Source organism: Camellia sinensis, chromosome 7 (genome assembly GCF_055761805.1).
Source record: "Camellia sinensis isolate YWXY chromosome 7, ASM5576180v1, whole genome shotgun sequence".
NCBI classification, from domain to species: Eukaryota; Viridiplantae; Streptophyta; class Magnoliopsida; order Ericales; family Theaceae; genus Camellia; species Camellia sinensis.
Genome location: NC_138967.1, coordinates 161042337 through 161053343, shown reverse-complemented (window position 1 = coordinate 161053343; position 11007 = coordinate 161042337). Strand labels below are relative to the sequence as shown.

Sequence of the window (11007 nt, the reverse complement as noted above, 5' to 3'; positions counted from 1 at the left end):
GACTATTGAGATAAAAAAAATTAGTAGAATCCATTATTTTTGCCAATTGTTAAAAAAATCATTCATTTTCTTTTATTTTTTTTCTTTTGTTAAAAAAAAATATTTGTGTTAAAAAAATTTATTGTTGAAATCCTTGTAGTTTAGAAGGATATAAAAAAAATTATAAAATTTAAGAACAAAAATGGCAAAAAATAAAAATATAAACTTTTAATAGCAATTAATAATTTGAATAAGTGTATTTTATAACATAGTATATTTAGACTAATAATATCATGACACTTCATTGTGACACATTATTATACATGTGAATAGTGATATCATTCTACTTGTAGTAACATAATTTAAAAAGAATTTAAATTTAAAATTTTATTTTATAATTTAATAAAAGATGCATAAATTAAGAAATGAATATTGATCTTATTCTGCTAACATAATTTAAAGAATAATCTAAATTTAAAATCTTATTTTAAGAATATAAAATTAATTTATACATCAATCATATTGTCACACATATTAACAAAACTTCAACCAAATAAACTAAAATAAAATAATTGCAACTTTCAACTTTAATAAGATGACAACGTTTTGTAATTATAATAGTATATAGATTTTGTATGAGATTTTGAAAGGGAAAATTAGCCTAAGGTCCCTCCTCTACTTTTGATATGAGGAGAGGTCCTTTATAATATGTTTTGATGGCTAAGGTCCCTCAAATTTATATTAGGTTATAAAGTACCTAAATTACCCTTCCTTTATAACATAAATTTGTTTGAATATTATATGGTTGAGTTAACTGATACATTTTGGAAACCGAATTTGAAGGGGAGATTTTGTCGGAGTTTTCGTCGGAGATTTCAGTGGAGATTTTATGGTGGAGATTTCTTCGGAGATTTCAGTGGAGTTGACGAGAAAGATTGCTACGACCGTGTAGATTTTGTTGGAGATTTCGTCGGAGATTTCAGTGGTGTGATAGTGTATTGATCGCGTAGATTTTCAGTGGAGTTGAATCAGGTTTGTTTTCGATGGAGATAGCACATGCATTTTGATATTTGTTTTGAATTTTTGTGTAGAGAGAGGCCAGCTTGATAGAGTTGATTTTTATTTTTGGAATTAATTTTTTATTATTTGTTTTTTAATCAATTTGAAAGAGTGTTGACAGTGTGTTGATCGCGTAGGTTTTTGAGTTGAGTTGAATTAGGTTTGTTTTCGATTTAGATTCCAAATGTATTTTTATTTTTGTTTAGAGAGAGGCCAGCTTGATAGAGTTGATTTTTATTTTTGGAATTAATTTTTCATTCTTTGTTTTTTTGATCAATTTCAGATAGTGTTGACAGTGTAGGTGATTTTGATGTTTAGAGTTCATTTTTGGTGCTCTGTTTTTTATCAACATGCTGATGAATTATAGTTGTGTTCTATGTTTTTTCAAACCAGAGAAATTTCATTTTCTGCACTATTGTTTGTGTAGTCCAGAGGAAATTATAAGTGCATATGGACATATTATTAGAAGTTTGTAATGGCGATAGAATATGAGAAAGTGAATGTAAGTTCATAAATTTCTCTATACTTGTATTTGTAGTTCAGAGAAAATTGTAAGTTTGTTACTCACTTTCAGTTTGTAGTTCAGAGAAAAGTATTTTTCTGGACTTGTATTCTATGTGATTTTTTTTCTATAATTGTGTTTAATTGTTAGCAGTAAATTTCTCTGTGATTCATTAAGTTTCTGTGATTTTGTTTTTTATCATCTTGAAGGTGAATATCAGTTTGTAGATGTCTTTGGAGTTTTATTTTAAGTTCAGAGAAAATTATAATTTTTAGAAATTTCTCTGGACATTTATGTTGTTATTGTGAAGTGTTTGTGTGATTTTTTTTGTTGTTTTTTGTTTCAGTTTTAATGGACAGTGCAGTGTTGTTGCTGTGCAAATATGGGAATGATACTATTGTCATTAATGTTTCATGCGAATTGAATTTTGAGGAATTGGTTGGCATTTTGTGTAAAACATGGGAGAATTTGAAACCTGAGACTATGTGTATTTCATATTCTATTTTGGGCCATCCGAATTGTATGGTTCGAAATAATATTGATTTTCTGAATATGTTGAGGGTTGTTTGTGCACGCGGTGTTGATATAGTTGATGTTTCAGTTAGTAGATGTAGTACTTCTGATGAAGAGGATGAAGTGGGGTCTAATTGGGTAGATGTTGTGGATGGTGAGTGTGATAGGCTGGTGGATGTTGAAAGGAATTCACTCTCTAAGTTTTGTTCTCACCAAGAAAAGGTGTTATTGTCGGCTAGTTGGCGGAATAATATTACGAGTGTTGGACAAAAGTTTGAGGGTGGTGTGGTTGAGTTCCGTACTTTTTTATGCAAGTATGCTATTGAGGTTGGTTTTCAGTTTACGTATGTTAAAAATGACAAGCTGAGGGTTACGGCAGAATGTGCATATAAGGAATCAAGGGGATATATGTGGCGTGTACATGCTTCTGTTGAAAAAACAAATGGGTTCTTCTACATAAGGACTTTGAACAATGAACATACATGTGGTGTGGCGGTTCGTACGAGTAAACATTCGAGGATGACTTCCAGCTTGGTTTCTGGGCTGATACTTGAAGAGGTAAGTGCAAAACCTTTAACTCGTCCAGTGGATGTTGTGAAAGGAATGAAAGACAAGTATGGGGTCTCAATTAGTTATAACTGTGGTTGGTTGAGTGTTGAGAAAGCAAAATGTAGTACATATGGGGATTCTTGTTTGTCATTTGATCAATTACGGTGGTATTTTGATGAGGCATTGAAGAACAATCCAGGGAGTTGTTTTGAGTTAGATTTTGAAGATAACAAGCGTTTCAAAAGAGTGTTTGTGGCTTTTCATGCATGCATTGCTGGTTTCAAATATTGTCGGTCATTGCTTTTTCTTGATGGAACATTTTTGAAAGGACGATACAAAGGAGTTATGCTTGCTGCAACGGGGAAAGATGGGAATGAAGGTAATTGTAAATATATCTATTTTTATCTAAGTATGTGAATTTTCTATACATGTAGGAATTGAGTGAATGTGAATTTTCTCTGGTTTTGGCCATTGTGTGGATTTTCTATTGTTGTGGCCACTGTGAGAATTTTCAATGGATTTTTGTCAGCGTATGAATTTTCTCTGGATGTTGTCATTGTGTGAATTGTATCTGTAGGTGGTCACTAAGTGAATTTTCTCTGTATATTATGATTGTGTGAATTTTCTCTGTAGCTGGTCACTAAGTCAATTTTCTCTGGATGTTGCCAATGTGTGAATTTTCTCTGGATGTTGGCAGTGTCAAACTTCTCTTGTTGTTTTATTGTTCTATTTTTCTCTGTTGTTTTGTAGGTGGTCACTAAGTGAATTTTCTCTGTATATTATGATTGTGTGAATTTTCTCTGTAGCTGGTCACTTATTCAATTTTCTCTGGATGTTGCCAATGTGTGAATTTTCTCTAGATGTTTATTGTTCTATTTTTCTCTGCATGTGTGTACCTAATATGCTTGTTCCTATTTGTTTTGTAGGTTTTTTTCCTGTAGCTTTTGCTGTTGTTGATGCTGAGAATAAAGACAATTGGTGTTGGTTTCTTGAACATTTATATGGAGTATTAGGATCAGAAAGGGTGATAAGTTTCATATCAGATCGACATTGTGGAATTGTGGAGGGAATTGCTAGGTTTTTCCCTAACTGCTTTCATGGATTTTGTCTGGAACATCTAAAGAGAAATTTGAGGGATAAGTTGTCATGTGGAAACACAAATTTGGTTAGGGAGACGATTGTGTCCAAGTTTTCAGAATGTGCATATGCTCCAACAAAGGCATCATTTCATTTCAAGTTAAATGAGTTAAAAAGTGAGGGAAGAGACATTGTGAGTGTTTTCTTGAGAAGTTTACCATATGAAAATTGGAGTGATGCATATTTTGCAGGGAAACGTTATGGTGAGATGTATTCAAATGTTGCTGAGTCATTCAATTCATGGATACGAGAAGCTTGGCACTTGCCAATAACAAATTTGGTGGACATGATACGGTTGCAAATCATGAATATGAGGTCTGATAGGAGGCTGCTCTCTAGTAAATGGAATAAAATTTTGTGTCCTCGTATGGATAGTGTGTTGGAGAAGTCTTTTTTGGACGGGAGGACATGGAATGTGAGTTTATCATCTGATAATGTCTTTGAAGTGCATTGTTTTCCTTCGGTTATGGTTGATCTTGGGTTGAGAACTTGTTCATGTCGAAAATGGGAAATAAATGGGTATCCATGTCAACATGCTGTTGCTGCAATTTTTAGGAGTGGAAAGAATTTGAATTCATTTGTTGAACCATTTTTTCATGCTGATATGTATCGTCAAGCATACTCCTTTTCGATTGGCCCAGTTCCAACTGTTGAAAAACCTGTGTGTAGCATTGAAGATGCTATGATTTTACCTCCATTGAGCAAGAGACCTGCTGGGAGGCCGAAGAAGAACAGAATTGCTTCTACTGGAGAGTTTAAAAGGGTGATTAAGTGTAGTCGTTGTGAGAGTATTGGTCACCATAATAAGAGGACATGCAAGGAACCTTTGTTAAATAGTTGAGGATTATACATTTTATTGATGGAATAATACATTTGATGATTACTTTGTGTATTTTGTTTTGTGAAATTTATTTTTTGGACAGTGTATATAATAATATCAATCAAATTCATCCAGAGAAATTTTTCAATATGAGTTAAAGTGTGTTTGTTGATATATACTATATGCAGTGGGTTTGTAGTACCTGTAAAATTCATCCAGAGAAATTTTCCTATGGCAGAGAAAATTCTGTGTGTTGTGTTTTGAAACTCCATATTCATCCACATAAATTTGACAATGGCAGACTAAAGTACTGTGTGGATTGTGTTTTTTCAATTTGATAATTGTTTTGTACTAACACAGTGCATTAGAGATTGAATGATCATATAGGCACCTTCTTTGGTGAGATATGAGTTAAATTTATTTGTAAATTTCTGGTAGCTTCATATCAGTCATTTCAAGAAATGTGCACAGCAGACAGAGAATTCAAAAAATTTCTCTGAGTTGAGAATTTCTCTGGACCAGGAAAGAATTTCTCTGGACTCACTTGAACTCAGAAATTTGTGTCAAAGCCAGAGAAATTTTCATCCAGAGAAATTTTTCACCAACAGAGAAAACTATATGGGCATTGTGGTCTGAAATTTGAAATTCATGCAATGAAATTTTCCAGTGGCAGATAAAATTATTGTGTGCTTTGTGTTTTGTTGAGTTTGATGATTGTTTTGTACCAACACAAAGTTTTACAGATTACATGATCATATAGGCATCCCCTTGGGACGATACAAGTTAAATTTCTCTGTGAATTTCTGGTAGTTTATACCAGAGAAATTTCTGCAGACAATTTTCTCTGGTAGACAATTGTTGAAATTTACATTAGTCGAAATAAAAAAAAAAAAAATGAAATTTAGATTAGTCAAGAAAGGATATATACATATACGTCAAGGATCATCATTCCTTCAATGTATGAACAAGAAAGGATATATACATATATGTGAGACAATTTTCTCTGTGTGGATATGTACATTGTCTTCCTTTCACTAGTTTCACTATTACATTTGTGGTTCTTCTGGGGGTATTTCAATTGGTTCAGTCCATGACCTGCCAACTTCGGTCACAAATCTCTCTATGAGTTCTGCCCTCATCAACCTTATCTCTTGTGTGGATAATTTGGATTTGATAGGTTCATGCTTGCTATATTGTTTCATTATATAGCAGACGAAGAGGCCACAATCCAGACTGCATACAAATTATAGGTATGGTTAGTTTTAAGAAACATGCACAGAAATTATCTTATTTATAGATGTATGAAACTTACGAATCGCTTTCTTGTTGTGGAGCATTGTTGACATACTCAAAGTCATAACTTGTGTTTTGTGAGTTAATTAATTTGAAAGAGGGTTGTGATTGAGCGTCTCTTTCAAGACAAGCTTTCAGAAAATTCTCCACGTAATCTTGCTGCAAAAAAATAATTTTTATATAAGAGAGAAATTTACGGACAAGTCAATGGGATTCTATGAAAATTATCATCACATAAAGATGATGATGGATCAGAGAAATTTGCACTCGTTACCAATTGTTTTGCATCTTTGACATATTTGTCTTCTGCATCATCCCTCCTTGGCCTCAATGAGTTGTAGAACCTCCATAAATTGTCTTGTTTGTCCAGGACAAGCAAGGTCCAGTGATTTCCATGTGTGGACTTCTCATTACCTCCAGTATTTATTGGGAAATGGAGGAACCTATAGTTCCTCCATGCTGTTTCAATATGCTTGTCAAATAAGGACACTCGAAAACTTTGATTTTCTGTCATGTTGATGAAATTCTGTGCTCAGAGAAAATCAAAAAATGGTTTTGTTAGTGACACAACTGATTTCAAGAAGTATATTAAGAAGAGAAAGTAGAAAGTAAATTCCAGAGAAAATCAAATAAAATAGTAGTAACATACTAAGCACATGGATGTGAAAAAAAATGAGGTTGGTTGTTGTTTCTCTCTGATTTGGTCAGCCAAAAGGATCTCTCCATAGCCATCAATGACCTGAAAAATATGATTTATAATTGTAATATTTGTTTTATAAAGGCTGATGGAACATTGCAGAGAAATGTTGATGAAAGGGAAAGACTTACATTGTTGGCAATTTCTTTTTGCTTTATGAGGTTTCCAATGTCTTCAAAGGTAATGATATTCAACTCACTTGTCCAAATTAAAGCTCTACAAGATGACAAAGAAGGGATTGAATTGTTGTTAATGCAACATAAGTTTGTAATTTGTTGTTTGTTATGTTCTATTTTGTTTGTTGTACTTACTCAAGCCCAGACACATTTGATATGTGCTGCAAGATGTCTTTTATATGATCTTTTATCAATCTTGAAATGGGAAGAGTTTGTGGAAAGACCCAAGATTTTGTGATGTTTATAGGTTGAGGCAAGACGTATGCATCAGCATCAAGCACTTCTTTGTCCTTTGTGCTTTGCTCAACTTGTTTTGCAGCTTGTTTTGAAGCTCTAGTCACTTTCGCAACTTTCGGATATTGGAATTCTGGATCATGCTGCTTTTCCTTCCTTTCTTTTGCCTTTAAATTTTTTATCATTGAGGTTGGATCTTTTTTGACTGTAGGCAGTGAAAATATTAGGAAAAGTGAAATTTCTCTGAAGCAACAGATGATATTTCAGTATGTAAATTTATTTAATTCAATATTTTGTAGTTACCATAGAGTTTCTTCTTTTGTTTCGGTTGTTGTTTGTGTGGGATTTGCTCTTGTTGGGTTGTTGGTTGTTGTTCCAGTTGCATTCCAACTATACACAGTGAAAATCAAACAAGCCCCAAAAATGGAATAAGAAAATATACAGAGAAATGAAATGAGCAGTAGAAATATAACTAATGTGTTGAGAGAGATATAACTTCCAGAGAAAATTACCAATGACAGAGAAAATTATAATAAATAGAAATTTCTTTGAGTTATGATGGCACAAGGACATAACTTTTTGTGGCTCAAGATTTTCACTGACCTTGTGGTTGAAGTTGTGTTGGTGTTCGGTATGGTTGTGTTGCTAGTTGGACAGATAGTTCTTGAACTTGTTCATGCAATTTGGCATTTTCAGTTTCAAGCTCCGAATTTGAACACCTCAACTGTTGAATTGTTTTTGCATCGTCTGCTTTTTCAACCTCCAACATCCTTAGTTTCATTCGGATTGTGCTTTCTTTTTCTTGAAGTTCTGAGTTATGTGATGTCAGGATTCTTATTGAAATATCCTTTTCAGCAAGTAATTCCATCCAATTTCTATCTTCTTCTTTTTTAGATTGAGACAGTGCCTTCAGTCTTTGACGTAGATCAGCAATTTGGGCATCCTTTGATTCCTCAAATTCTTCAGGCTGATGCATTGTTGAGCCACAAATGCCATCATGTTGTTGGTCCATCTGCTCATTATTTTCTTCTTCATCACTTTCATCCTTGTTCTCTTCTTCTTGTTCATCTTCATCTTCTTGTTCACTTTCTTTCTGTTCATTTTCTTCTTCATCACTTTCTTCATCATGTTGTTGGTCCATCTGCTCATTATTTTCTTCTTCATCACTTTCTTCATCATTTTCTTTCTGTTCATTTTGTTCTTTGTCTTCTGGTTCTATTTCTTCACTTTCTTTGGTGGTTTCTTCTTCTGTGCTGCTTGCTTGATGTTCTTGTCCATTGCTGGTTTCTTTGGTGGTTTCTTCTTCTTTTTGTTCATTCCCTCCATCTTCAGATGGATCTTGTAATTTCTCCTTGAATATGACAATTGTCTTTTTTAATTCTTTCTTTGTCTTTTTGCCAAGACAAAACTCCTCAGATGGGTTTTTGACTAGCTGCTTGTTATCAATCTGTAACAGGAGACTCTTTTATTAGAGAAATGTTACAAAATTCACTCAGAGAAAAAATTCAAATAAGGAAAATAAAATTCATCTAAATGATGCTAATTGGAAACAAACTTCAGAGAAAATTGTATTGGGCCAGAGAAAATTAGAGGCATGGAGTTAATTGTATGGGGCAGAGAAAATTATGAAACAGTGAAATAAACAGTGTTTATAAGTTAATGTTTTACTATATTTGTGTCAGAGAAATTTGAATTCCAGTGAAAATTCATTAGAAGGGTAGAAATAAACAGTGTTAATCAAAGATGCAAGGCACACAAGTTATGGGCAGAGAAAATTACACACAAGGAGATAAAATTTGATGGGCCAGAGAAAATTATGTGACAAAGAACATAATTCAGATATTAGAGAAAATGAATCAGGGCATATAAGTTAATGTGTTACAATTGTGGTCAGAGAAATTTGGATGGGAGAGAAAATTGATTACAATGGCAGAAATAGACCAGTGGTTAACAAAGAAGAAAACAGAAATTGATATTTCAGAGAAAATTAATCTTAATCAATCAATGCATAAGGAGGGAAACAAAGCAGTAGTCAGAGAAATTTTTGAAATTTCACTGAGATTTCGGTAGCAATAGGAATCTAACCTGTCGAGGTGCAAGAGAGTGGACTGGTGTCTTCTGCAGCTGTTTCGTCAAGGTTTGAAGGTTCCACTTGGCACATCTTGGGAAGTCTGTTGTGTTACTGTCTTCTGAGTCAATGATAGTTGCATGTTCACATAGCCAATACTGTGATGAAAATGAAAGTAAATAAAATTTTGTAAACGCACAAATTTGTAAGTATGATAACTGCAAATTTGAATGGATATTATACTTACCAGCAATGCAATGACACACCCCGTAACTTTTTCTGGAGTTCTATGCAATGCCATGATAGAATCAATCAATGTTGATGTGATTGCTTCCGGCCAATCATACTGTTTCATTGATTCAAGAGGTTCCACATACTTTATAAAAACCCAACCTATTGAATTCCCACTTGTTGCAAAAAATAGAGTGAGACACAAGTACAATGTAACAATGATTGCTACATCTTTGAAGTCAGTTGGTTGCTTGCCTTTCATTGCTTTGACCAAGGCATTTTTAAGAACAGGACCAGTGAGCCTTGTGTCCTTTTGGAATCTTCTCCTGAGGAATGCAGATTTTGGCTTTTTAGAGTATCTTAATGACATGGCTCCTTTACCTCCTTCCAAACCAAAAATCAAGGTCATGTCATTTGTTGTAAAGGTCAGGTTCTTCTTCCCAACTGTGAATGCTTTTGTTTTTTCATTGTAACATTGGATTATGGCAACTACATCATCATCGGATTTCCTAGATTTCTTTGGATCCATCCTTCCAGTGGTTAGAGCTTGAATCAAATACCAGAATGGGGTCTTTTGAAGCTCTAGAAGATGTTTTGAACTGAATTTAAGTGTTTGAAAGAAGGAGACGACAGATGAGAGGTTGGATCGGTATTGAATGCTGTAGTGAGCTCTCTTTCTGTGGAGTTTAACAGGTTTTTTCCCCCTTGAGCTTGAGTCTTTTGAAGTTGGGGTACTCATCTGGATGCTAGTTGCTTCATCAGCTTGGACTTGTGTGTTTTGGGAAGGAGTTTGTGGTGTTTTATTGCTGGTTTTTGATCTTAGATGATAAGAGGACTGAGAGAGTTGTTCTTGCTTCCTTGGTGTTTCTAGTGTTTTGCTGCTGGTTTTTGATCCTAGTGCATAAGAAGACTGAGACAGTTTCTGTTTTTGCTTGGTGTTTCCGGTGTTTCGCTGCCTTTACGTTTTGCCATTTCTAGACAATGATTAAAGCATAGAGATGTCAACATTAAATCCCAGAGAAAAATGGAAATGTCAGAGAAAATTACAGATAAGGGAGAAAATTGGAGATGCAGAGAAAATTACAGATAAGGGAAAATTACAGAAAATTTGACATGTCAGAGAAAATCAACTCAGCATCATAAACATGGAAGAGAAATTTTCAATAATTGTTTAAATTACAGATAGAAGTAAACATACCAGAGAAAATGAATGATAAAAAAAAGTAAACATGGCAAGTGAAAGAAAATTTGCATTCCACAATTAGCAAAGATAAAATAAACAAAGTAATGTAAACATGGCACTGAGAAGTATACCATATTGAAATCAAGAATTGAACAAAATAAACATACCAGAGAAAAATGCACATTCTGGAAAAAATTACACATTCTTGAGGAAATTTCCATTCCAGAGAAAATTTCAATTCATAATATTAAAATGCAAGAAAAATTTACATACACAAGCAGAGAAAATTAACCATGATAGAGACACTCAATGGAGGAAAGTGGTGCGATGTGGTCAGAGAAAATTATAAATACCAGAGAAACTTAGACAGGGGCAAGAGTGTAATTGACATTGCAGAGAAGGATACATATTCCAGAGAAATTTACAAAGCAGAGAAATTCAGAGACAAAATGACAAAACATATTCAAGAATAAGATTAAAATTCAGAGAAATAACTTTTTCTCAAAGTACATATGGCAGAGAAAATTCCAAGAAGAAACATTCATTCCAGTCCACAATATTAAAAT

General features: G+C 33.6%; 3 protein-coding genes across 3 annotated transcripts; 1 reads left to right on the top strand and 2 right to left on the bottom strand.

Annotated features, from left to right (window-relative positions):
- Window positions 1–828: 828 nt before the first annotated feature.
- Window positions 829–4709, top strand: LOC145795410 (uncharacterized). Its single transcript, XM_082879676.1, has 2 exons — window positions 829–2981; window positions 3529–4709. The coding sequence occupies exons 1-2, from the start codon at window positions 1892–1894 to the stop codon at window positions 4578–4580; spliced, it is 2142 nt and encodes a 713-aa protein (XP_082735802.1). The 5' UTR covers window positions 829–1891; the 3' UTR covers window positions 4581–4709.
- A 738-nt stretch (window positions 4710–5447) lies between these two features.
- Window positions 5448–7830, bottom strand: LOC145795409 (uncharacterized). Its single transcript, XM_082879675.1, has 8 exons — window positions 7563–7830; window positions 7263–7349; window positions 6861–7164; window positions 6681–6765; window positions 6502–6591; window positions 6127–6378; window positions 5872–6011; window positions 5448–5792 (listed from the first exon to the last, which is right to left on the bottom strand). Exons 1-8 carry the CDS (start codon window positions 7825–7827, stop codon window positions 5606–5608), a joined length of 1410 nt encoding a protein of 469 aa, XP_082735801.1. The 5' UTR covers window positions 7828–7830; the 3' UTR covers window positions 5448–5605.
- Window positions 7831–8174: 344 nt separating this feature from the next.
- Window positions 8175–10176, bottom strand: LOC145796249 (uncharacterized). Its single transcript, XM_082881304.1, has 4 exons — window positions 9275–10176; window positions 9045–9185; window positions 8323–8406; window positions 8175–8285 (listed from the first exon to the last, which is right to left on the bottom strand). Exons 1-4 carry the CDS (start codon window positions 9995–9997, stop codon window positions 8175–8177), a joined length of 1059 nt encoding a protein of 352 aa, XP_082737430.1. The 5' UTR covers window positions 9998–10176.
- Window positions 10177–11007: the final 831 nt, after the last annotated feature.

Excerpts from the sequence above, each read along its gene's own strand:
- LOC145795410 (XM_082879676.1), top strand. The coding sequence starts at position 1,892 with ATGGACAGTGCAGTGTTGTTGCTGTGCAAATATGGGAATGATACTATT. Across the intron at positions 2,982-3,528 it reads GGGGAAAGATGGGAATGAAG|GTTTTTTTCCTGTAGCTTTT; the intron begins GTAATTGTAAAT and ends TTTGTTTTGTAG.
- LOC145796249 (XM_082881304.1), bottom strand. The coding sequence starts at position 9,997 with ATGAGTACCCCAACTTCAAAAGACTCAAGCTCAAGGGGGAAAAAACCT. Across the intron at positions 8,407-9,044 it reads ACTCTCTTGCACCTCGACAG|ATTGATAACAAGCAGCTAGT; the intron begins GTTAGATTCCTA and ends CTCCTGTTACAG. Across the intron at positions 8,286-8,322 it reads AAGAATTAAAAAAGACAATT|ATGGAGGGAATGAACAAAAA; the intron begins GTCATATTCAAG and ends ATCCATCTGAAG.
- LOC145795409 (XM_082879675.1), bottom strand. The coding sequence starts at position 7,827 with ATGGAATTACTTGCTGAAAAGGATATTTCAATAAGAATCCTGACATCA. Across the intron at positions 7,350-7,562 it reads AACACAACTTCAACCACAAG|TTGGAATGCAACTGGAACAA; the intron begins GTCAGTGAAAAT and ends CACTGTGTATAG. Across the intron at positions 5,793-5,871 it reads CCACAACAAGAAAGCGATTC|TCTGGATTGTGGCCTCTTCG; the intron begins GTAAGTTTCATA and ends ATTTGTATGCAG.